At 30.8% G+C, this 27,074-nt stretch overlaps 1 protein-coding gene across 3 annotated transcripts in view; it reads right to left on the reverse strand.

Moving 5' to 3' along the window:
• LOC129953234 (zwei Ig domain protein zig-8) overlaps positions 1–27,074 on the reverse strand; it is a 185,340-nt gene that overhangs the window by 12,005 nt on the left and 146,261 nt on the right. For 2 of the 3 annotated variants that reach the window (XM_056066190.1, XM_056066191.1), the window contains one exon: positions 11,493–11,546. The exons of the other annotated variant lie outside the window; for it this stretch is intronic. In XM_056066190.1, the coding sequence (XP_055922165.1) occupies positions 11,493–11,546 (54 nt within the window). The remainder of the gene's footprint in view (positions 1–11,492; positions 11,547–27,074) is intronic. 3 annotated transcript variants of the gene reach the window in all.

The raw sequence follows: 27,074 nt of genomic DNA on the forward strand, positions 1-27,074 counted from the left end.
CCTTAAATACAAAAAATAAAACATTTTGAATGGTAACCGTAACAAACTAAAGTTAAAAAGTTATTAAAGTAGAAAAGATGTGTTTTTTTTTTTAATTTTTAAAAGGTGTGTACCCGCTGGGGGAGAGTACAATAACTCTGGCGACAAGATATAATAACAGTTTTTGGTAGAAGAGCTTTTTTACTATTAGAGGAGGGTATATCTACCCACGTTTAGGCGAGAGGGGCAATTTTATAAAGTTGACTTAAATTCTAAACCAAAAATTTGTAAACACAACGGCAGTACTTATCATTGTAACCTTTTTCAAAAGCCACAATTATACATTTTAAAGAAAGTTGTTTAAAACAATAGTTTTTGAAATAATGGATATAATGGAAATAAAAGTTTTTGAAAAATGTATAAAAAAAGATTATATTTCTCATAATTCTAAATACCAATAAAGAAGAAATTGATGTAGAAAGCTTCTCTAATCAATCCTTTATCAGATAATGAAAACTATTTTTTCTATATTTTCTTGTTTTGAGATAATTGAAGAATAGTAAAACTATTCCGTTAGTCTCTGTGTCGATTAACTTCAAATTTGAAAATTAATATTTTGAGCCGCTTCGCGTTAGGGGCTTTTTTTTTGGGCAAAATTCAACCTTCGCAAAGACAAACCTATAGATTATTCTTTTAGTTTTCGCAAAAATGTTTGTTCTTAATTTAGCTTATACCAATATAAAAAACAGATGCTGGAGTGCGTCCCACACTAATAACTTCCCATCCCGTCTGTCGAATTGTATTGCTTAAAAAGTTGTAGGGTTGGGTTAAAAAATTTGTTAGTTGAATTATTCTTAAAAAAAATTAAATTCCCAACAATATTTTTCATAAATTTAATTGGTTTAGTTTCAAAATCTAGTTTTGTTAAATTGATTTTTAGTAGAAAAAAAATATTTACCAATTTAAGAAGCATTTCTTAAATTTTTACAAATTGGATGAACGAAATTAATTTGAGAGATATCAAGAACCTAACATCAATTTTTAACAAATTTGCGAACTATTTCTTGAAGATTTTAATTTATTATTATTTTTTTTTTTTTTCAAAAAACAGACTGTTGGATTTTTATAAAAGAAAACTGCTCAACATCGAAAACAATATTGTCTGTGAAATAAGAAAATACTTTTAATTTTTGAAAAAGCTATTTGAGTCGAAAGTAAATTTTTACTAAGTTTTAGTTTTGTTTTTTTTTAGGTTTTTATTTTTTTGTAAAAAAACTGTCAATTCGATTTTTCTCAAAATTTTACCAAATGTTGAAATCAATATTTTTCATAAGATAAAATACCTTAGAAGCCATAATTTCAAATTTTTGAAAAGATATTTGAGCGAAATTAATTTTTTATCTTAAATGTTTTTTAGGTTTTTATTTTTTACAAACAGAAATGTCTATTCGATTTTTCTTAAAATCTTACCAGATGTTAAAAACGTTATTTTTTTCGTACCAAATTGTTTTAGATATAAAATCATTTTGTGTTCGTAAAATTTTCGAGGTGACAATTTTTTTTCAGTTTTTTTGATTTATCAAAAAAAAATCGTTAATTAGATTTTTTTCAAAAAATATACTTGTATCATGTATGTATGTATCCCGTTACAATATATTATATAAAATTTAATTAAAGTCTGTAGCGTTTTTGTTCATGAGATATTTAGGGTTAACCAAATGTTCACCCACCACCCACGCAATTTTCTTGAGAGCCCTTTCTGCATCTTTCTACCTTATTATCTGCTCCAGAAGGGTACCCCCCATAGAACCGTCATTTTGTTCTTAAGTTTTGTCAAGAACTTATCAACAGATCAATTCAATTTTTTGCTCAAGCTCTCCTAATATCTAGATAATATTTGATGGTGAACAATGTCATTGATTTTATTTTTGATTATTAAATAAAATATTAATATTTTTTTGCGAAATTATATATCTTGACAATGGTTCATCATTGTTTTGCAAAATTGAAATGTAATACGTATATCAATAAGCTCTAAATAATGCATACCAACATTATTTTTAAACTCAAATTGAAAAAAAAATTGTATACACAAAATTGATTTAGGAAAACGCTCTGACGATTTTTGTTTGTTTAAATTAAAAACAAATGTTTGCATCTAAATTTTTAAGTTTTAAAATACAAGAAATATTTTTAAGCGAACTGTTTCGATACATGAGCAAGATTGTACGACTCAGTTGAATTTTATTTCTAGACGCACAAAGCTCCCATTTTCAATTGTAATTATGAGTTCATCTTTGAGCGTAAGCCAGAATGTCCCTCGAGGAGGTGGAATTGCATTGCGCATTCAGTAACTTTTTCAATAAGTCATGAGTTAGTAAAAAATAGACACGTCGATTTTCATTCAATGTGTTGAAGGCATGTAAGTCTCGTCAATGAAGTCATTGTCCGCTCTACTCTGGAGTTCTGTTGTTTGGTGTTAACACATCTTCTAGGTGTTCACTTTAGTTGCAGACCCATACTATCTTTTTCGTCAATCGAACATGCGTATACTTTCTAAACATCTAGGAAAATTTCATTATTTTCTATAAAATAAAAGTTCCATACATTAATGGATGTGGAATGCTGTCTTGCTGCTTACATTTTTTATCAAATTTTCAAGATCGTTTATTGTGTAAGACATATCGGTTTTTTTCAAACATATTCACCTTTGCTAAACCAAATCGCGGGAAAGTTTAATTGTAACAATTTTTGAAATGAGCAAATTATATAACAGATAATAAGCCAATAGCTGTTAAAATGTTATAAGTAACAAAGTCAATTCCAATTTTACAATTTAACTAGAAAGTGCAGCCTTAAGCCTTGGACATCGACTTTTCTGTTAAAATTTAATTCAAGATAAAACATTCGCAAAAAAAATAACTAATAAAAGAAAAATAATAACAAGAAAGGAAAAAATCAATTATGCGCAAAAAGGTAGAGGGAGATCTTTGTATTGGAGAATTAATTGAAAATACTTTGATATTAAATTAAAGACCTCTAAGCTGTTTAAAGCTCTTCAGATCTAAATAACCATTCACACACGTTGCGTCGTCTTCATTGTAGATTTTTTTATTTATAATTATATACTCTTATTACCTCTACGTAGTAGACTGGAATTTTAATAAATGTTTCATTTCAAAAAAAGAAGAAAAAACAACAACAAATGATAGCCAAGAGCTTCAATTTTCTTCGTTTGGCTAAGGGGCGTAATATCAAAAAATATAAAAATATAGAAACGTATAAGAAAGAACTCACATCATGCAAATAATTTCATCTCCCTCGTAGTCTGATGCTACATTTAAAAAGGTATCGACATCAAGTGCAAGCAATTTAAACAATTTCCTGCTAGTCATATTTTGTCGCTTACTCTTGTATGTTATGATGTAAATGCACAAAACACGACACAACATCCCATAAACCCCCTTAAAAAGTGTGTTCTTCTTAGCTTGAATCACAAAAATAAAAGAAATATAAAAAAAATAAAAAAGATACAAGATACTGTTTCAATGTCTATCCTTTTTTTATATAGGTTTCTTATCTTTGAAAACATATTTTCATTATCATTTTAACTTTGCTGATGCTATTGCTCTATGAGTGTGTTAAGGTACCTATATTTTGTTTGAGGGAAAGATTTCAAATGAAATGGTGAATGTACATTCTTAAGGCATACTCTGGCATGCTTCAGGATACATGTGTGTTTTATAGGTATGTAATGTACATATGGATACAGCGTGACTGGTATAAGGTGCAACGAAAGGCTATAGAGCGAGTAGGTTGAATTAAGGCAAGAAAAAAATCCCATGGGAAAGGAGGGGGCGAGTCTATTTCACCCGTTTAGGCTTTATGGGCATTTTTCTACAGAATTGACTTAAAACAGATACAAATATTAAACTTCATTGTCTTGCTCAAAACTTTAACAAAATATTCATAACATAATTTTATCTTATCAGTTTTTGTAGTTTTTAAAGGTCTCCGTGTTTTGTTATAAAGCTATCGGTTGAATTTTTGCTTAAAAAAATTATTGATTTGATTGCAAAATTTATATTTGTTAACGAGATTTTCAGGCGAAATCTAGTTTTTTACCAAATTTAGTAGCATTTGTTGAAAGTTTTTAGACTAATATTAACTAATTATTTGTGATATTCAGCTAGAAGCCCTGGTAGCTATTAGCTTTTTGTATTGTATTGTACATTTATGTATAGTTCAATAAATAATAATAATAATTTGGATATGTTATCATTTTTGTTTGTAAAATGTTTAAGTTGGCATACATTAAGGTATCACGCCACATTATATGATATTAAATTTAATTAAAGACGCTAGCGTTATTGGTTCGTAAGATATTTTTTCTGGTTAACCAAAATTGGTTTTCTGCATCCTTCTGTGTTTTTTGAGTAACACAATTTATTTAAAGCTAATATGTCTGCTAAGATATACTTAGCTAAGATATGCTAAGATATACTTACTATACTACAGATATATCTCTTAAAATCTTTTATTTATATTCCGAAGACCTTGAAACGTCGACAAGTTTCAAAATTTTTAATTGGACAGATCGGAACGATTAAAATGACTTCCCATGGGAAGGTAAAAATAACGGAATGATATCAAAAGTAATACGAAATCATTTTCAGAGGCCAGAACAGATTTTGAAAAATAATTTTTAAGCTTGAAACTGTTGACAGTTTAAAAATGTTGTACTGTTATTTTCGGAAGCCAAACCCTTTGTATTGACATTGATTTCAAGCCATTGACCCTACAATTTAATTGATAGGATACAAAATAGCATTCGCAACATAAATCGCGATAGTAAGCAGTTTAATTTAAACGTCTGTCAGTTAAATAAAAATAAAATAAATAATGTGACGCAACAGTCATTTGAGATCTAGGGCCTATTGACTTACAACTCTAAACCATTCCTGTGTGCGAGTAATGTTGTCAGGGATGGAGGGGACCTACTGTTTTAAGCCGAATCCGAACGGTTAATTTGAGAAATGATTTTCATGGCAAGAATTACTATTGGAGAATTTTTCAATTCCTCGCAAGAGCCAGTACCCGTGAAAAAAAACTTTAAATTGCAAAGACCCAAGTCCTTTGGAATGACAGTCCTAAACACTAACCATTACGCCACGGGTACTACGTCTGTCAGTTACAATTCAACTTTTGGGAGTGAAACCATTTTCAACTTACATTAATTTTAAGAAACTTATAGCTAGAACTAATTCAGTTGGCCATTCTACTGCACATGGCTCTTTTAATATCTTTGATTTACTCTTTAATTCTGAAAGAGACAGAAACACGCTACCGTTGTTGCCAATGACACTGCTGTGATCATACTGAAGGAGACTGATTTTTGTGTATAGCTTGGCTAAAAGTAAAATAGAAATGAAATTCCAGCGATGGACTTTCTTTGAATAAGATATGATCATAGTTTATTTTTCTTTCAAAGCTTTATGTCTGAAAAACTATTTCACTTCTGGTCAGAGAAAAAGAAACAATTTTAGATGTAAACGAGTTTGAATAATTTTTATCTATGAATTGTTAAGAATAAATATTTGCATCAGAGGGTATTAAGGTATTTAAATGATATTTCCTTTTGTTTTCAATCTAACTTACGAAAAAACAACCAGAAGTTATACATCTACAAGACATTTTAATGGATCCATCCAGAGAAGGAAAACCTTACGCCTGGCACATAAGATAGTTGTTAAGATATATAATGACAAACTGGAAGAAGCAACAACGCAAACCGTGGAAACTACTGGAATTTCTGAACGTTCAATCAGAAGGATTATTAAGGAATACGACGAGACAGGAGTCATCAAATAAAAAAGTAAAGCATTAGAGGTAGAAAACTGGTATAGACAAATTTGACATAGCAGCTATTCGGCTTATAATGCACAACTTTCACCAGGAGGACAAAATAATGATGTCCTTAAAAATGTTGACACAACGAGTGCAGGAAGATCTGGAGCTATAACTTCTCCCAACAACATTCTAAGAAACTTCTCTGTGGAAGAACTGATATTAAATTTATAAAAGTATATCTGAGAAAAATTCGGGAATTTAGAACAAAAGGATATGACATTATTTATTTGGACGAATACTTTATTCATAGGTCACGTACATACAAGACCACGGGCTTGGACTGATGACAGTAACAGTGGGTTGAAGACGCCAATTTAAAAGGGATAGAGGCTAATAATGGCGCATGCAGGTACTAAAAAAGGATTCGTGAAAAACTCCTTACTTTTATTCAAATCTGGAACAAAAACGGGGGACTATCACGATGAAATTAACTTTAAAAACTTCTGCAAATGGATCTAGCAAGTACAAGTTTTGAACGACTTCTAAGAGCCTTCAGTTATTGTAATGGACAATGTCTCGTACAGCAATAAATTAAAAGAAATTGTAATTTCTCCTGCTAGCTAGAAATCTGAGATAAAACAATGGCTTACCGAAGACAATATTCCGCTTACCATTCAGATGTTGAAACTTCAACACATAACCCAAAGCATAAGAGACCATTAACACGATCCCGAATCAGCGGTTTTGCCGTATCGTCGATTTTACCGTATAATCCAGTGTCAATTTAAATTAAATTACCGATTCAAATCGTTTTCGGTCGTACGGTTAAAAAAACCGATTCGGCTAATCGTGGCAATGTATTTATAGAAAGTGCGTTCAGACGATTCGATTTCGTCTGGGCTACTGTTATAATTTATTGCTAGTATATAGTCGTTTTTGTGTACGAGTACGAGTACGGTGTAGGGTGAAATTACCGTACCTACCGTCCGAACACTCCAACCGAAAGACACCGAATCGATAAAATATTCCATACGGTGAAAATATCGAATCGTGTGAACGGGCTCTAAGATTGACGATATCATTCACGGCATGGGACATGAGGTTCCTCTGTTCACCACAATATCACCCAGATCTCAATCCCATTGAAAATATTGTCAAGGCAAGAGTAGGCTCACGAAAATACAAGATATAAGAAGTTCAAAAATTAGCAGAGGAAGAATTTTGAAAAATAACGGATGAAGATTGGCGAAAAGTGTGTGAAAAAGTCATAACAGCTGAGCCATAACTTTTCTCACTATACCTGATGTGGTAAACAACTTCGGACTCAATTATAATTAATCCAGGTGACATTTATAATTTAAATTATATTATTACTATTTATATTATTTTTATTTATTTATTTATTTATTTTTTTTTTAAAGAAAAACGAAGTTGAGTTGGACACTGTAAGATTTAAGGAAGAATATTTACGCATTAAATATTTTCCACACCAAATACATATTTGTATATATTTGATTGATTTTGACAGATTTCAATTCTAGTGAAAGATACATTTTACAATTTCTTGGACTGGTAACTTGGGAAATATGGAACATTTTTTTATATAGGAAATGTAAATACAAATTAAAAAACAAATTTACTGAGTATTCAAGGTATTTCCTATACTACTGCTCTTTAATATTGGGAATCCATAATCAAGGTGTTTTGACAATGGCATGTTTGATGAAGTACATTTCTTATAGGAGATATTTTTGTTCTAGAAACTGATATTGTTATGTAAAAAGAAACGTTTTTTATATCCGTTATATATTTGTTTATATCTTTTAAACGAATATTTTTAACTCAAGAAGTTTAAAATAAGTCCATTCGTGTCTTCTGTGCATTTCTCTTGAAAACTGAAGTGCTTCTCAAATCAAAATATTAATTTTCCAGCATCTACCTACAGTATGTTCTTCCTTAATCATTTGTTTCGCATATGCGATTTGATTTGAAAAGAAGTGAACGCTAAAAATAAAAAGGATATTAAAATAACAGCAAACATAAATACATATCTTTACAAGACCAGTACATATATGTACATAGCTATGAAGAGAATGTACTGACATAACTTTTATTTTCTAGCACTGAGCTTTAGAATTACGTTTCATTTCTTCATCGAGCTAAACTTGCCCTTATGTGAAAATTTGTATCTACGAAAAATATCAAAAAATCGGCTTAGAGACTTCTAGATATCTGTTCCTAAAATAAACTTAATCTCTACATTTTTGAAGTTTCAATAGTTTTTTCAGAAATTTCTGGATCAAAAACTGTCGGAGGTATTGGAACTGGCGTTCGGCGTACTTAAAGCCGAACATTTTTCTTTGCCCTATGGTTTAAATTTAAAAAAGGTTTGTAAGACTTTAAGGCACTGTGATTGTAAAACTGCACTCTTAACTTAACCTTTTTTTGATTCCATGCATAACGATGAAAACTTTAACAATGACGTAATTTTTCTGTCGGAATTTTCAAATTGCACCCGTTGAGTGTTGGGAGCTTCGAAAGGAGTATAAAAAGAATACGAATTATACGAGAACGATGACGACGACGATGATTACGCTTTCGAAGATACGATGTTGCTCTTTGTATACATTTTTAAACAACAATTTCTTGCTACTTTAACAATCAAAAAGTATATACAGCCAGTCAGACAACAAAATATAACAATATAGGTACTCGTTTGTACGGATGTACCAGGAGTTGTATTTATTCGTATATATCATTAGCCTTTTTCAATATAAGAAGTAAATACTTCCGAAAATACGGCAGGGTGATAAAAAACAACTAGCGATATGGAATTTGTGAGTAATTTTTGTTTTTCCTTTGTTTAAAAGAATTCAGTTTTAATAACTTAGAACCGACACGATAACAAATTTGTAGCAGTTATCAAACTCGTAGATAAGTAAAGTGAAGTTAGTTGCGTTTCTAAGTTTCTGCGTAATCGAATCGATGTTATCGGAATTTAATTGGTTGGCTTGTTATACAAACAGAATGAATTTGTTTGTAGTTATAGTCAGGGCCGGCCCCAGGCAATTTTGCGTCCTGTGCCAGATTAGTAGAAAGCGTCCCTTTTTTATATTTTCACGCATAAACTGATACACAAGCATAAGCTTTCCCAAAATAACCCAGGAGGTAGACTTTCAGTGCGTTTTTTGTTAAAGAGGTATCCCAAGTAACTCTAAAGCATAAACTAAAACGCAGCGATAAAATGAACAGTGGGAAAAAGTCTAAACTTGGAAACTTACTTTTTCGGCCTTACATTTTGCAAATTCAGAAATGAGATCAAAAAAGTCTAAAGAATTTAATGATTCCTTTTCAATTGACATTATAGATAAACATACCAATCTCACTTGAATCATGGTTGTCCTAAGAAAATTGTTAAAAAATTTAAGTTTAGAAAAACTACGTTGTTTGGACGGCAATTGTTAAATTCGGAGCAAAATCTTCAAGGTTTGAACTAAAAATAAAATTTAACACATCTAAACTTGAGCTTTGTGGTTTAAAAAGCGGGGATATTACGTTTAACTCTTAAAACAATTCTTCTCCATCTAAATCTTTAAAACTACCTAATTTTTTAACATTCTTCAAATGAAGCAAGTACATTTTTATTTTTTAAACATTTGCTTATGTTACATAAAAATGAAAAATTGATGTTATATGTATTAAGCTGTTCAAACCTTTCTGTAGTTGATTGATTAAAAATCTACTTTAAATCTTTGTTACGGGTCGAAATCGCAATGATGACGCTTTAGAAAACATATTTAGTATTTCTTGGGAGCTGGTAATACGCTCGGTTAATTGAACAAATTTGCCCATACATTTTTTCATCGGAACGCATTAAAATTAAACTGTTTTCCCATGTTTTGTATTTTCTAAAACTTTTATGCCAGTTGACAGATTAACGGGCGGACTTTGCAAATATTTACTAGTTTTATTTATATTTTCTAAAACATTAAACAAATTTTCAGGCAGCAAATAAATGTAATTTTAATTCCTAACGATTCTGCCATTTTTTTGCCTCTTGATTTCCTATTTCTGTAAGGGCTTCATGTGTTTTTTCATAATTTGTTTTGCTCTATTATAACATTGAATTGTATCGAAAAATTTGACTGCACCGAGCAGCATCATTAACCACTAAATTTAAGGAATGAAAGCAACATGGAAAGAAAAATGCTCTTGGTTCCAGGGTTCAAATTCGATTCTGAGCATCCGCTTCTTTTCCTTTCATATTTGAACCATTATCATAACTTTGGCTTCGACAGTTTGTTAAAATTCGATGTAATTTAAGCTTATCTAAAATCAACTCAGTCAGTCACATTCCGGTCTTGTCTTGTCACAAAATACGTCACTTCTATTACCAACTGATAGCTAATTATCTAATCTTAATTAACCAGAGGATGCATTTTTTCGAGATTTTTGTCTTCTACATTTTTACATTAGATTTTTGATTTCAAAATATTTGCATTCAAGATTTCGTGATAGACCCATACGATTGGTATGAAATGCAACAAATAAATCAACTAGGATAAATAGACAAAAATTTGTAGATCGAATATTTTAAGAACAAAAACATAGATAACGTTAAGAAAATTTTTTTATAATAAACAATTCTAATAATTGATATTTTTCTTTTTACTTAATTTAAAACAGAAACTAAAAATTGCAAATCAAAGTTATGTTATGAATAAAATGTATAAGACTACTTCGAGTTTCGGATGGATTAATGTATGCAGAAGGTCATACTTTTCAAGGTTATTTGAATTATTAAATCAGTTTAAGGTTATTCCACATTTTTAGGAAGCAAAGTTTTAAGTTTTGGGGTGAAGTAGACATACTTGGAGGCACATTTCGTAAAGTTTTTGTTATCTTTCTAGCTTGAGTACTAGGTATGATATTTATATTCTTGAGACAAATTTAATAAGTGGACCGTTGGTTTTGGTGTTTGGTAAAACCAAATCCAAGACTTTTCCTCAAGAAATCTGAACTTTTTTTGAGGTTGAATAATAATTCTAAAAACAATTATTTTTACCTGCAAGAAATTTAAGCACTTTTAGGCTTTAAAGAAAAAATAATAAGTTTTGCTGCGTTTCTAGCGACGATATGTATTTCTTGAACAGAGTACAACTCACTAGATTTATAGGCTTTGGTGGATGGGTGATAATAAATAGTTAAGCCTCGACAAAACATCCCAGTAACTCAATCATTTCTGAATTAAATGAAATTAGGAACTTTAAAGTTGAACTGGTGGAGAGATGTAATGTATTTTCCTTCTTTTATAACTGGGCTGTCAAAAACATCGAAAGGCAATAATTATTTTGAAGAACAAAATGAGACACAATTGAACAAGTCAGAGAGAGTCAGAGAAAAAAATATCCATATTCAACTACTTTATTAGTTTTGGACTTAAAAAAAATAATGTTTTCAATGCAATTAAACAATTTAAAAAAAAAAACATAAAAAGCAATCTAATGTTTAAGTACATTGCATACATTCTCAGGACATACAAGAGTAAAAAAATTATAAGTTATTTCAATAAAATAACTACTTATGTATTTGCTTAACACTACCACTACAGAAGCAAAAGAATTAATTAATTAAATACAAAAATAATTATAATTTATCCTAACCTTTGACATCATAGTACTGGGGGTCAGAATATTTATCTCTAAGATCGGCCTCAGCTGGAATTAAATAAAGAAAAAAAGAAAGGAAAATAAGATTTAAAAATTTGTGTTTTGCAAAAAAAACATCTAAGAGTTGATTCCTTTTGTTTTAAAATAAATTTCTTCAATTTAGTGTTTGAATTATTAAATATTTTGAGCCAAAGTACTATAAAAAAGGTTTGCTGCGTTTATTATAATTGTTTTTGATTTAATTTTAAATAAAAATTAGGATATTCTTAGTTTTTTTAAATACTAACATTGGGTAACATTTAAAACCCGATTCTATTTGAACCGCATTCTAAATTTAACATCCAGGTTAGACACAGCTCATATTCATACAAAATTTGGAAGCCCTGTTTAGTAAGAAATAGGTTAAAGGTATGTTCTACTACAATTCTATTACAATTTCACATTTTCTTTACATTTTGTCAATTAATTTGTTTATTTTTGACGTTTTGTAGATTTTAAAACAGCTTAAACATATTATTTAAACTTTTAAAGTGTCTATTAATAACATAAACTAGAGTTTAGTTCTATCAAAGAACTATAAATATGGAATATGGAATCATTGGTTAAAGACAGACATATTTTCCGGAGAATTTTGATGAATTCTAAAAATCAAAATGTTTGCCGAACTTCCCGAATACGAAATACAAACTATTTATTCAGCTTTTTAGCTTTGACAACTACGAAAGCAATATTTTGAGTTTGACTGCAGTCTCTTCTTTTTTGGATTTGGAATTAACAACATTACAAATCTATTCATATTTTTTCTTTACCGTATTTTATAAAACTTACGTCATCATAAATATGTTTGTCAACTAAAATTATACGGTTTCAATGTTTCAAAAATTGCTCGTGTTTTCTTTCTCATTTTATTGCTCTCAATTTCCTTGGGTCTGTCGGATGTCATGTTTGTGGTTTTGTGGGTTGTGTGCATTACCAAGTAATCTATTTGAACATCGATCATAAACAATAAAAAAGCATAAAACTATTTTTGTCGAGGAAAATTACACAATGCCCTAGAGACTTTTTTCTGTTTTAAATCATTTAATTCCGTTACTTTTATTTCACAAACTCATATACTATATTATTATTTATGTTCTCCTCCCCCATTCCCATTACCATTGTATCGTATTGATCTCTTGTGTATCATTCTATATGCTTGTCTGTTTGAGTTAAATTTAGAAAGAAAAAAAACATAAAACGAAAAATCCAATGAGGCTGAACGGAAATGAACATTTAATAATGGCGGAATTTCCATTTTATTTGGGTTGGTACTTAAAGTAGTGATGCTGCCATGACGATTGCCAGTTAAATGGCATTCTCTTATTTTGTCAATGAAATTTTATTCATCACCTTATACTCCTTGTCACTATTATCCCATACTCTATACCGTTATCGTCGCATTTTTCTTCTCAGCTCTTATACCCATTTCCCAGAACCGTTATCCTTACCTTTTTCTTCTCAGCACTTTTGGTCTCCAACTCTGCAAAGTCTTCTCTTTAAAATTCTGCCATTTCGCACATTACGATTCTACCTTTTACTAAGTTAAAATTTATAAAATTGAAATTATATATATGTATGTGTTTTTTATGTATATGACACAAACACACAGCCACGTATAGGTACTCGAACGAATATATGTAAGCAAGTGAAGGCATATTATATGAAGTATAATAATGTACCTTGAGGATGTATTTATAAATTAAATTGATATTATTATTATTTTGTATATATGCGTTGGGAATGGCTTTGAGAGTCAAGTGTTTTCAATCGCAAGGGGATTAAGGTAAAGACAGTGTATGTAAAGCGTATCCACAACAGCATTATAAGAATTAAGTACTTTTCTTTTAGTCTTCCTTCAGTTAAAGTTGTGACTTTTTTTTAAGGATAAGAGAAGCCTTAATTTTTTTGTATTATGGAAACCATGAAAACGACCTTTTTTGGTTTCCTTAGGTTTCTAAAGAAATTTTGGATATAAGCTTTACTCAAAATGTTAAAGATAGGTAGATAGCTTACAGTTCAATCAATCATTCTAAGAACCTTCATTTTGTATCTGGGGTGAAATCGGCTAAGCTGATAGTTGACTATCATTTTTTTGACTATCAAATTTGATCGTTTTGCACTTTGTGGTCTGTCTTAGATGATTTTAAAATCATCTTTTTTCCTTGAAACTTGGTAACACTTCAAAATATACATACTTCAAACTTGAATTTTGTGTTAAATTCTTATATATTTAATAATAAACAACGAAAGATTTTATTTATTTAATAATAAACAACGGAAGATTTTATTTATTTAATAATAAACAACGGAAAAATCGAATCAAATCGATGATTCGATGATTCGATTTCGATCGAAAACAGGATGAGTTACAGGAGAAATTCCTGACTGTGCAAACGGACTCCATTTACTTTATTGACTCCATGAAGAAGTCAATAAATGGTGTCAATAAAACCTTAAAAGCCCTTTTTCGGGTCATTGCAAGTAATGGCAGCGTTCGATGTTTCTAGGAGCTGAAGAGTTGCGGTTTGACAAAAACTTTATTTATGGCTACTGCCATTGAATAATTCTACTGCCAAAAGTGATATGGACATATCATACATGTAACCCCTGAATTATTAATATTTTTTGTTAAAAGTACATTTGCATGTTATTATCTTCTTTATTTTATATTCAATATTGTTATAATAAAAAACGAATTATAAATAATTCTAGTTTTATTTTTGTAATTAAATTCAAAATATTTGTATTTGCTTTTTTATTTTCTGCCTAAGATGATTTGCCCACAAGTTCATCCTTCATTCCGTTTCGGATTCGAGCTCCTTCATTTGAGTTATATTCCATTATGTTTTCCGTCCTCTCAGAAGAAGATATTGCAATATTTTCTGGGTATGGTTCTCTACTGTCTACGCAAATGTTGTGCAAGGCAGCACAAACATTGATTATTTAGGCCACTCTTTTTGGAAAATACCGCAGCTTTCTTTGTTCCAAAATGTATCGCCAAAATAGCAAAGTCACCTACAATTTAATCAGTAAGAAAAGCGTTGCTAAAAACAAAATTTCTTATTATGTATATATAAATACCAAGAGGCCATTATGATGATGTCCCAGCACAATATTCCGTATTAAGTTTATTTCTGGAGCACTCTGCCTCCAAACAAAACTGTCGTGAGCGCTTCCACCATATTTCGCATATCTAGAATGAATACTGTTTGATTTTATCTTATGACGATTAATATTTAATAACTTACAATTAAAAACTTCCTGTTCAAAAATTATGTTAAATTTCTTTTGGTCGTACCATCATGATATGAGTGCCAATTTTTTTCTTGATTTGAAAAGTTCGACGAAAACATGCTTACCTCCAGGAATTTGATATTTTTCATAAAAAAAAAGAATTTGGTTCTCTCTGATGCTGAGAGGTTGAACTTAATTTTTACTGGGCATAGTTTCCTTTGTTAACCACCGGTCCAAAGAAAATTTAATGTCCCTACCAACAGAAGGACAAGAGGAATACGTGTTGAACGTGTTGGCAAATCCAAAAGTTGTAGGACAGTTGTAAAAGTATCTTTGGATAATCGAAATTTGAATAGAATCTTTTGAAAACACAAATTATTAAATAGTTGCATAACACATTTTTATCATTTAATCTCTGTGTAGGTATGTATGTATTTACTTACTTTTCGGTTAGGAGACCAAATATATTTAATTTATTCCTTAAGTTAATGCCGATGAGCCTGACTCTCTTATTTTCCATTTGATTTGTATTTTCACTTTGGTTTTAAAAACAATTGTACCGGCACAAAAATATTAAGCTAAACACACAAAGAAAACGCGATAAACAATACAAAATTGAATCAAATTAACACCCAAATAGGTGTCACTTAAAAAAATGACTATCACCTTACACAGACGTATTTTTTTGATTTTAATAGTCAACTATCAAAGCTCAGCTTACACGATTCCACAACTGGTTTGTGATTTAAAAATCAATATCATGTGCGATTATTATTCATAGTCATTACTGTGTGACTTGCATGAGTTCTGGACATGAAATTGCAAGTGCGTTACTTTCTTACTTTGTTTTATGTTCAATAATTTTTTTTTACGGAGAGCAGAGGAGTTTTAAATCTGATATCTTTTTTATATAAGAAAATGCATATGGATTTCTTCTACGAAAATTTAACACAGAATGATATCGTTTTAAAGTCTTTACTTTCACTTATCCACGACATATCGACAAACGAACATCAATTTTTACCAATTTTGTGTACTTACTTACATAAGGTGGAGCTACAGTCCTGTGTGAACTAGGGCCTCACACAACAAACTTCTCCATCTAGCTCGGACCCTAGCTCCTCTTTTTGCCCGGCCCATCCCATCGTATTTCCCGGCTGGCGGTGATGTCTGCTTTATAGCAGTCTAGGGCCTCCGCTAGTTCTTCGGCCGCACGTGGTCTGTTAAGGGACCTAACAGTCCACGTGCATATCCGAAGCTCGTTCAATAAGTCGAAGAAGCCCTATAAGGTGTTCACTAAGTAGTTCAACCTTACTGGATCTGTAGACGCCACCGTTGATTCCATCTCGAGAATAAATCCGCTGCCATTTGGATGAGGAGAGGTGCCTAAGTGGAACCACCTCTCCCCCCTCTCTCGTTTGCTGCCCCCAACAACTTTCCACTGGGGTTGGAACACAATCTCCAGTTGAGGTACTAGGCATTCGATGTTCACCACGGGGAGGTGAGAGTAGGAGTTGATAGACAGAGGTGGGTTTTTAGAAAAACGTGTGGACGCTTGTGCCCTCTTAAATGCACATATCTACCATTTGAACATTTTTCGTACTATGATTGATTTTAATTTTTATAAAAAAATGGCTGTTCAATTTTTATGAAATTTTTTTGGAATGTCGAAAACAATTTTCCTTCAAGATAAAATTTGAAGCCAATATCTTTAGTTTTTGAAAAGATATTTTGGTCGAAAATCAATTTTTACCAACTTTTAGTAATTTTTTTTAAGGTTTTTAGTTTTTGTGAGAAAACTGTCAGTTTGATTTTTCTCAAAACTTCACCTGACAATATTTCTAAAATTCGTACAAAGTATTAATAACAAAGTATTAATATAGCATTTTGTGTAAGAAACAAAAAGTTTAAAGTCAATATCCATTTTTATTAGCTGTTTTTTTGTTTTTCATTTAATTCGTTTTTTTGTAAAAAAAAGTTTTAGGAATGAATTTTTTTAAAAATTAATTAAAAATTAAAAACAATATTTTGCTAATGATTAAATAAGTTTGATATCAATATTTTGTTCCCAATACATTTTTAGCAGAATTTTTGAAGGTTTGTGTTTAAAAAAAATCGTATGTGAAGAAGTATGTTAAGAATAAAAACTGTTTTGTACTGCATGAAATAGTTTTGAAGTTAAGGCCTTTATTTATTGTCGGTGTATAAAAGTCGAAAATCAGCCTTTACAAATTGTGTGCAGTATTTTTTATAAAAAACTGTCAATTGCATATTTTTTAAATATTTTGCCAAATGTTAACAAAAATGTTTTTTACAAGAAACAAACAATTCATTTAGAGCCAAGATTTTGGATTCTGGAATCAATGTTTACCAAATATTAGTAGCATATTTTGTAGGTATTTTTGTAAGAAAATAGTAACTTTGATTTTCTGACTAGATTGTAAAAACGTTAAGGTGACAAATACTTTCATTTTCAGTATTTTGATTAATAAAAAAACCATTAGTGAAATTTTTTTGAATTTGTACTAAAATAACCTCACAATGTAAAATATAAAATTTTATTGCAGTTGATAGCGTTATTGGTTCGAGGGGCCAACAATTTTTTTTTAACTTCAATTATAAAAACCACATGCTCAATTTCTTTAAATTACTTTTTGAATGTTTTGATATTATTATCTGTAAAACAAAATTTATTGGAAGACTAAAACCTTGTTTCTTAATCCAGAATTCAAACTGAAGGTTTTGGAAAAATGCATTCAAAATTTTGATACAAGAAGTAAGGTAAGGCACCCAGCATATTGGTGTATAAGCAATAAGGTGTGTGCTTTGGGGCTAGCTGCCCCGGCCACACCATCGCAAACCGCATATTATCCACATTATTAGAGTTAGAGTAGGTAAGAGTATGTTTTGGGTCTCACGTTTTCGTCCGTCTGCCTGTCTGTTTGCCTGTCCACTCTGCTACAGCCTAAACCATTGAGTCACTAAATTGACTAAACTTGGAAATTAAGTTATTTTGTAAACAAAAAATAACAGTATACCCTACCCATTCAATTTTTTTGTTTAAAATCAAAAATTCGAATTTTCTCAAAAACGAATCCATAGATTTTCATTAAATTCTCTCTTAAATTTTGCTTCTTAACTTGCTTCTTTCAATAAAAAAAAATATTTATATTGCTCCGACAGGGTTCGCTTGATAAAACGGTTATTTTTGTAAGTTTTCTCAATAACTAATGACCTGATTTCAAGAAATTAAATTGTCTTAGGAAAATTGAATGATCGAAAATATCGAATTTTCATTTTTGGATTTTTAAAAAATATAACAAACATTTTTTCAAAATTCGATATTTCAAAAACGGGTCAATATTTTGTATGGAAAATTAAATGTAAAACATTTATTAATAAGCTCTAAAGAACTGAATGCTAAGCATATTTTTAAACTTAAATTGAAAAATTTTGTATACATACTCGTATATGCAAAATTAATTTAAAAAAACCCCACTCTAACGATTTTCGAAAAAAATCAAGTTTTTTTTTTGATGAATTAAATGACAAGTCTTTGGATACAGAAGCAAGTTCGTGCAATCTAATCGTGTACTTTTTTCATATGGCAGAAGAGGTGTTTAGTTTAAATATAGGTACAAAGAGCTATAAAATATTTAAACCCAACTCCAAGATTTCGTAAAAATGGCACAAAACTACTCTTTGCTTTAAACAAAATAGTTTTGCGCGAATTTTTCAAAACCAATGAAAGTAAATATTTTATTAAAAGTTAAGATTAAGGAACAGCGTTGCTGCTTTCCAAAACCTTGTGTATGTAATGTTGTAGTCTTGAAATATTTGTTTTCGTTTAAAATCATTTTCTTAATTGCTCCTTCCATCTAAGCCGTGTATACGATAACCCTCCCCCCCACTTCTTAGCGCCTAATTTATCGTACTCTTGCCGTGTTGTGTTGTTAAACAGAAAAATTATAGATATATTATAAACTAAAAACTTTTTTTTGTTATATTCGTTTTTATTTAATTACATCAAACTAAGTACGAGTAGGTACTACTTACAATTTTGTTTCCACTTGGTACAATTAAGTCCTTTTCTCCTTTTTTTATTGGTTCTTGTACTTGAACGTTTGTGGTGGGTGTTTTTAACTACTATATAACCCTAAAGTAACAATTTAAAGTTTCTTCAAACTTAATTGATTGAAAACTTTCATTCATCCCATTTTAACAAGTTATTCTTCGTTTTATTTTTTATTTTTGTTATTGTATATTTTATATAAACACAGAGAGTGTATAAAATAGAAGAAAAGGGAGTGGTGAGATGTTATTTAAACGAAAGAGCAGCAGTCCTTTTATTGTCCTGCCAGTTCGCTCTATTTTACTTTAGTTGATGGTATATTATAAGCCATTGTTGGTAATGGCTGGGCAACACAAATATTTTCCCTCAGACATATTTAAGAGGGCCCATAAATTTATCTATAGACACTTCAAACAAAAATAAGCCCTTAAAATGTATTTATGTCTTTCCTTAATTAAATAATAGAACTATACCTAACTATAATTATTCTTATCTTGTTATGTTTGTATTTTAACTTTAACTTTGGAAAGAGGCAAGGAACTCGTGTTCGTGAGGGTTGCACAGACAAAAAAAATAAAAAACAATTATAAATCAAACTTGTATACAATTGTTGTTTAAAAGATCTCATCAGAGTTAAACACAAATAAATCGATTTCAGGGAGATAAATATAAAAAAACGTATATTTTAGAAATTGAAGGAGATGAGCGTGAGATGCGAAAGTAAATTTTTCGGAGAAAATCTTCAAAGCTACTTTAATGGATGTCTCAAGCATTCCAGAAGGTCCTGGAAGTTACATATTGATTGAGGCCTTTTTATCCTTTTCAAAATATAAAAATACCAATATGAAGCTATGTTATTTAATAAAATCTATCTTTTCAACATTTGTTCCCTTTTGACTTAAATAATATAGATTTTCAAAATCAGAAAACGGTGGACGCAGTGTTGTCTGCCTTCCGGTTCCGTTAATTTGTTTTTGACAAAATCGATATCTATCTGGATATAGAGGATTTTGCGTGCCAAAAAAATAAAGAACGATTCAGCTAAAGAAAAAATTCCCAAGCCACTTCTTGAATTGATTTTTGCCTTTTTATATCCACGTGTTATATTCACCCATAAAATTGTGTTTTTCCAACAAAAATTAGGCTGTGGTGTGCGTGTTTGTTTTAATACACTATTTTGTGATTATTGTTGTTTTGATTTAATATATTATGGATATAAGAATTGGTATAACATTCTGTTATTTTTGAATTAGGCTTTAGTTTAAGGATTAACTTGGTCTGTAAATAGAATTTTGATCAGGGATCACACACTTAACATATAGAGGAATTTTTGGAAACTGCTTCAAAATGTTCTTTAATGTTCTGTAAAGGAGGCTGGCAAAATAAAAATAACTTATTGTACATTAACTTATTTCAATATTTCAAAGGCTAATTTTGGTTTAAGATTTTTTCCTTGCAATATAAAGGAGCTATTTGGCAAGTATAGGATTCGTAAAAAATGTCAAACTCGAGTTTTTAATCAGTTATGTTTGATTAAAACCTCGAGTTATGATGAAGAAAATTCGAAATAGTGGGTTTCCAATTCTAGCGTCTGTCTGTTTGTCCGGGGCCCTACAACCCAAGCCATTGGTTGGATTGAGTTCAAAATTGCAAATTAAGTTTTTAAGCTAATTTGCGTTGGGCGTTTTTCATTTTTAAGGCGAAAATGATAAGATTTTTTGACCGAAAATGAAAAATTCGTATTTCCTCAAAAACGATAGATTTTTTAAAAATGTTCTTACATTTTTGTTCTTAATTTGGCTTCTGTCAATATAAAAAAAATATTTTTGTATGGCTTCAGAAGGTATCCCTATTGTACCGTTATTTTGGTTTTAAGTTTTCTCAAGATAGTGAACCGGTCTCACTTAATTTTTTTTGCACAAGCTGTCTAAATAATATTTGATGATCAAAAATGACATCGTCATATTTTTAATTTTTAAAAAATATTACTTTTTTTCGTCTTTTGGAAATTTAAAACGTATATCAATAAGCTCTAAGCAACTGCATACCAAACATATTTTTAAACTTATATGGAAAAATTGTATATATGTATGTATGTAATCAAAAAATTATTAAAAAAAGCCTCTAATCAAATGACGTTTATTTTTATTTTATTTTATTTTATTTTTATAGTAAGAACACACTTAAGGGGATATTACTACCATCATTATGTAAGAACACAATGTGAACGTTATTGGTTTGGAATTCCTGGATAATGGAATGACTGGGAAAGATAGAGTGTGGTAAGGCATTCCACATCAGCGTAGTACGGCTTGACAGAACGAAGTTATGATTTATCTGGATATTTCTCTAAAGAATAAACCGTTAAAATAACGGTAAAAAGGGTGAGACATGAAACTTAACGACGATGTTCAAGCGACGTAAATGATCCAATAATGATGTTATTACCAGTCAATATAAATATGCTCTAAGTTCAGTACTGTCCCAGAGGCTTAAGTAAGTTGCAGGAGCACCAGCCAAGAAATGGGAGTTATACTTATAACTTACATGTAAATAAGTCTTGTAGATAACAGCAAGATCAAAGGGGGAGGAAAACTTTTTGTTTCGCCTTAGAAAACCCAAACATGGACATCGTGTGCAGACAGGATATCATTAATAAAAATGAGAATAATAAAGAATAAAGAATAAACCGTTAAAATAACGGTAAAAAGGGTGAGACATGAAACTTAACGACGATGTTCAAGCGACGTAAATGATCCAATAATGATGTTATTACCAGTCAATATAAATATGCTCTAAGTTCAGTACTGTCCCAGAGGCTTAAGTAAGTTGCAGGAGCACCAGCCAAGAAATGGGAGTTATACTTATAACTTACATGTAAATAAGTCTTGTAGATAACAGCAAGATCAAAGGGGGAGGAAAACTTTTTGTTTCGCCTTAGAAAACCCAAACATGGACATCGTGTGCAGACAGGATATCATTAATAAAAATGAGAAAAAATGTTGGAGACAAAACAGAACCCTGGGGCACACAATCTAATACTACTTGTATTGAACGGTCTGACAGGTTATTACTAATCCAATGAAAATGGGATTTATCAACACCGAAGACGTCTACAAAATGTACAACATGCCTTAGAAAATGTTTCTACTTCCTTATTTTTTCTCTTAAAAGATAAGAAATTTTTAACTTTCAAACCCAGATAAATTCATTTGAAAATGAAATAAAATCAATCTATGTCTTTTATTAGGACTATAGAATTTGATCTAAACATTAGTTTACGCAAAACATTCATTTCTAAACCTCAAGTCTGATTATTACTGTCACATCGACACAATTTAATTACTGTGACTTTTGAAGATTTTCTACTCAAGTAAGAAGTATCTGTGTTTTGTGTTTCATAATGACTGGTGTTCTAAGGCCAACAGTCTACTGGTTCTTTCTGCTGATGCGTTCTTATACGAGAAATCACATCACATTACATCCAACATTCAACATATTTCTAAGCGAAGCTCACGCATTCACTTAAAAAACATAACAACACATTAGGACAGAAAGCAAAAACCTGAACATTTAGAAAATGGAAAATGTTTGTTCGAAATTTAAATAATAATACAACCGCTGCCGCCCTCTTCCTTTTTATTTCCTTTGTACCATCTCGCGGTGGCCCAGAGATGCAAGAATGGGATATAAATATAAATTCTGAAAACAAGTAGTATGTATCTATACTTGAAAATGGAATGCGCTGAAAACGCTGCGTATATTTGGGCTCATTCGAATGCAAATGTTTCATTAATCCCGTGTGTCGTTTTTTTATTTGAAGCATTCTGCTTCTGCTTCTGATGGTGTAGAAGGTGTAGGTGTTTGTTAAGTATTCTCAATAGATTCAGATGACGGAGATTTCTGCTAGAGCTCGCCCTGAACCCTGCCACTCACCGTCATCGAATCCCAACTGCGAAGGGATTTGTCCTCTGCGCCATCAGCGACAAAAAAAACAACATTCATGAATCACTCATAAAAATGTAAATGTGCTTTGAGTGGTGAGTGTGTGTATTGGAGATTTTGATATTTTTTATATTTTTGTTTGTATTCCTTGCCTCTTTTTAAGCTTAAAGGTTGAAATTGGACTCGTTTCTTTTTTTTTAGTATCAGAATAAGACGACGCAATCCAGAATCCTCATCATCCTTAAAAAGGGACAAGAAGACAAATAAAAACCGGGGTCGCTGTGCAAAAAGGGATTACAGCTACGGTTGCTTGGTAGTGGAACAACTGGATTTATGGATTTGTTTGTTTTTGATGAGTGCAGATTCCGGTATCAGGTGTGTACACAAAAGTTGCACGTAATGCTAGATATCCCTTTTTGGACAGATCAGCTTTTTTCAGAAAATGAAATAGAAACTGCAGCGAAATAGAGCAACATATTAGCCTAAGCACAAAACTGTTTATAAAGACTTTCACTATACCATGGCAACCAGCCCCCTTTAAGTCGAGTTGAAAATGTGCAGTTTTGGATAATTTGTTCTACGAACCTTTACCTATACTTATCTTTACTATATTCATATGAGGATAAATGTATGATGCGGAGTCAATTTCGATTTATTTAAAGAGAACAATTCAAAATTCTCAAGAAAAAATATCTGTTGTAATGACAAAAATCCCAGTAATTCCAAAAACATAAAGCTGAACTTTTAGATTATTTGTTAAAATATGTAAAATAAGATAGCTGAGTGCAGGGCAATTTGTTTGATTTGAACAAAAACATAAATTCAAGATATACACTCCGCTTCAACTAAATACATACACAAAATTTTAAAATTTGTCCTTTTCTTCCAAATATTGATGGGTGTTTTGCCATCTGCTGGTGCTTACTCCCTTAGGATGTTAAGAAAAGTTTTTCTTTTGTCCACTTGCAAAGCTTTCTGCTAGGAAAAATTGATGGTACTAGCCATCCGCAAGTATATTTAATAATATTGAGATCAGATGAGTATTGCAGTTATTGAAGGAATTGCAAATTTTGCTCCTCTGCTCAAACTTTTATTATGCGTACCGAATGAATAGGGGCGTTATCATGTTGGTAAGTTTATGGGTAGACAAATTTAAGAAAATTTCTTTCCAAGATTCCTTTATATATACACAGCTGCAGTGATTCTGGATTTATCGAATTCAACCTTAATTGTTCCATAATAACTGAAAGCTTTCAATTTAACAAAGCCCAGTTGTGATGAAGCTTTCAACACCTTTTTATTTTCTATGTATGTAATTTACAGGATACTTCTTCAAGATTATTTGAGTTTTAAAAACTTTTATTGCACAACTTGTATCATAAGTTTAAGACAGCTTGAATTTTAATACCCCTTAAAACTGTTGAAAGACCCACGTTTACGCCAGTTTTTTGTGTTACGTTTGCCCAAGAATCACAAGCATCAGATGCAAACCTTAAAATTGCTTGTCTTCAAGCTGCCTTTGCTGCGGTTTTTTCCAACCCTTTTTCATGTTTTTTCTGCACCAATCTTTTGTTCTTAAGTAAAATTAAAAGCCATTTAAGCTTTGGTTAATTTGACCATATTCTGGTTAGGTCGATTTAAGCTTTCAAAACACAGCGGACTTAAAATTTTAGGTCAGAAATGTAATTTTACTTAAAACACTAAAATTGTTAATTTACGTTTTGTAGTGCTTGAAAGCTCTCATAAACAACAATATATTTGTAGGTCTATCTATTCAGTTGACTCAAAAAACATTTTGGAAGTGGGCGAAAAAACTAGCAGCTTATTTTGTAACAGTTTATCAGAAAACACTCAATATTTGGAAAACTGTAAAAAGTATTTTCGCAAATGCTTGTGCTTAATCATGAACATTAGTTCTTGAAAATGTTTAGATTTGTTTTAAACCTCAGGTTTTTCGACAGTAATAAAGGTAGTGCCTTAAGGGCTATAATGTTTCTAACTTTTTGAAATTTGAAATTACTTTGCTTATGGTTATGAATTTTGAAAAGCACATTTAAATATATCTAATGATTTTTAATTTTCTAAGAAATGATCTAGGGATGTTAATGTTGGTTTTCTTTGAATTGAAAACAAATACCAGTATTAAATAGAAATATTGATATTGAATAATTGTAAGGGTTTTCCTTGTAAATTTAGTTGGAGCGCTAGTTCAATAAATTTTGGTTTGGGTTTTAAGCTTATCAGTTTGTTAATATTTTTGAGGAAACAAACTTGCAATTTTATATTGCTCATGCTTACTCTGTGATGTGTGTGATAAGAACGAAATGAATGTTCACCAAATGCGTTAGCCATGTAGGGGATAAAACAAACAACCAAGTTCAAGGAGCATAATTGTCCTTAAAGAAAATAAATTCATTGCTTACTTCACACAAAAACGCATGTTTTCACTTTAAGATAGGATAAAACAAAACAGCATCTTTCTATATAAAGTTAAAACGTTAGCATTCAGCGTTATTATGTGTCTGTGGTCTTAAAAAAAAATCTGAAAGTCCTTGAAAAAGCGTTTTCACTCTTATGTCTTCGTTTTGAACTAGGAAAGAGAGAATATTGCGATGGAAATGGAGAGCATGAATATTTGTATGTGCCTTATATTCTGGAAATCCTTTATCAATCAAGATTTAAATTACCATACAATACAATCTCAAGCCTTCGTTAGATGATAGCGGGTGAGACGATGACGAAGATTGTAACGTTGCACGGCAACGTTGCCTTGCGTTTTGTTTTAAATCAATGAAAGTGATGTTGATGATGTTGGTGGTTTTGTTTTGATGATGTTGACGATGTTGATGATGATGTTGATGATGTCGATGATGTTGATGATGTTGGTGATGTTAATGATGATGTTGATGATGTTGCTGATGTTGATTATGTTGATGATGTTGATCATATTGATGATGTTGATGTTGATTTTGATGATTATGATGACGTTGATGATAATGAACAAAAAGAATTTAAATTGACAATTGACTAGGTTCTTCATATCACTGGCATTTGCTAAAACATAAACAATTAAATCAGATTTGCAGGTGCTTAGCTGTGGCAGAAACACACAAAACACCCAAAACAAACATAACATAGCAAAAGAAAGTAAATACCACATCGGCATCTGTCCTATTCAATTCTGTCTTATTCACACAGCATATCAATCCAAATGTGCAGATCGCTTACCTTAAGGACCAAATTTTCACCCATGATGACAATTTCGAGAAAAACGAATAGAAGAAAAACAAGGACGCTAATTAGGGTGCGTGTAAAAAGATATATAAGGACTGTGTAAGCCTTTGAAGTGCCACCAAGCAAATATTACAATGGATCCCCAGACACAAGTTATGTACATAATATGAGAGATTAATGAGAGAAAACATACAAATTGGAGTTAAGAGTTGTAAGACTTGCAAGACTTGCAGTATGAATGAAATAATCGACGGTGTATAGAATAAAGATTTGAATAAAAAGGGGTTCTATGTTACCAACTCTGTGGTGGATAACTTAATGTTCATGTAATTATGAACTGTCTTTGTTTTTTATTTTCCCGTTCCTTCCTTTTATTAAGCTTGATACATAATATTCTTGATGGTGCAGAAAATTAATCGATTTGGAACGACAACAGAAGATAATAAAGTGATAGAACATAAATTAAATTCACAGTTTTGTGTTTGATTTGACAAATACATAGATAGGTAGTCTGTTCTCACGGCCACTAACGCATAGCATATGAATGTAATGACAAGTTTGAGGCGAATTTACACTTGTTTCAATTCGTTTTTTTTTTTTTCCTACCTAAAACAGTTATTTTTTCACGCCCGACAGAGAAATTTGAGTTTTTTTTTTGGATTAATGGTCCATAGAGTTTTTCATAGATAAATAAATTGATTTAAAGTCAGTCTCTCCCATATAATGCTAACCAAGCGGATAAAAATTTTCTCGAATATTCTTAAATTTTTCCATATCGTTACCCTGGTCGGATACACAAATCAGAGCAATTTTCTAAATATATTTTTAGCACGTTGAAAATTTCAAACTCCTGCTAAGATCACCAACGCATTATAATTTTCTCCCACAGCAAAATATCACGAAAATGTATTCGTTAAAAACCAAAGCAAACGCATAATTTGATGCCATTTACAAATCGCTTTAAACTTACGTTATAAATTTCAAAGCCGTACATTGATTTTTTCTCGAAAATGTGAATCTCTTTTTTTTCCAAAACATTTCAATAGAAAACC

Source organism: Eupeodes corollae, chromosome X (genome assembly GCF_945859685.1).
Source record: "Eupeodes corollae chromosome X, idEupCoro1.1, whole genome shotgun sequence".
Taxonomy (NCBI): domain Eukaryota; kingdom Metazoa; phylum Arthropoda; class Insecta; order Diptera; family Syrphidae; genus Eupeodes; species Eupeodes corollae.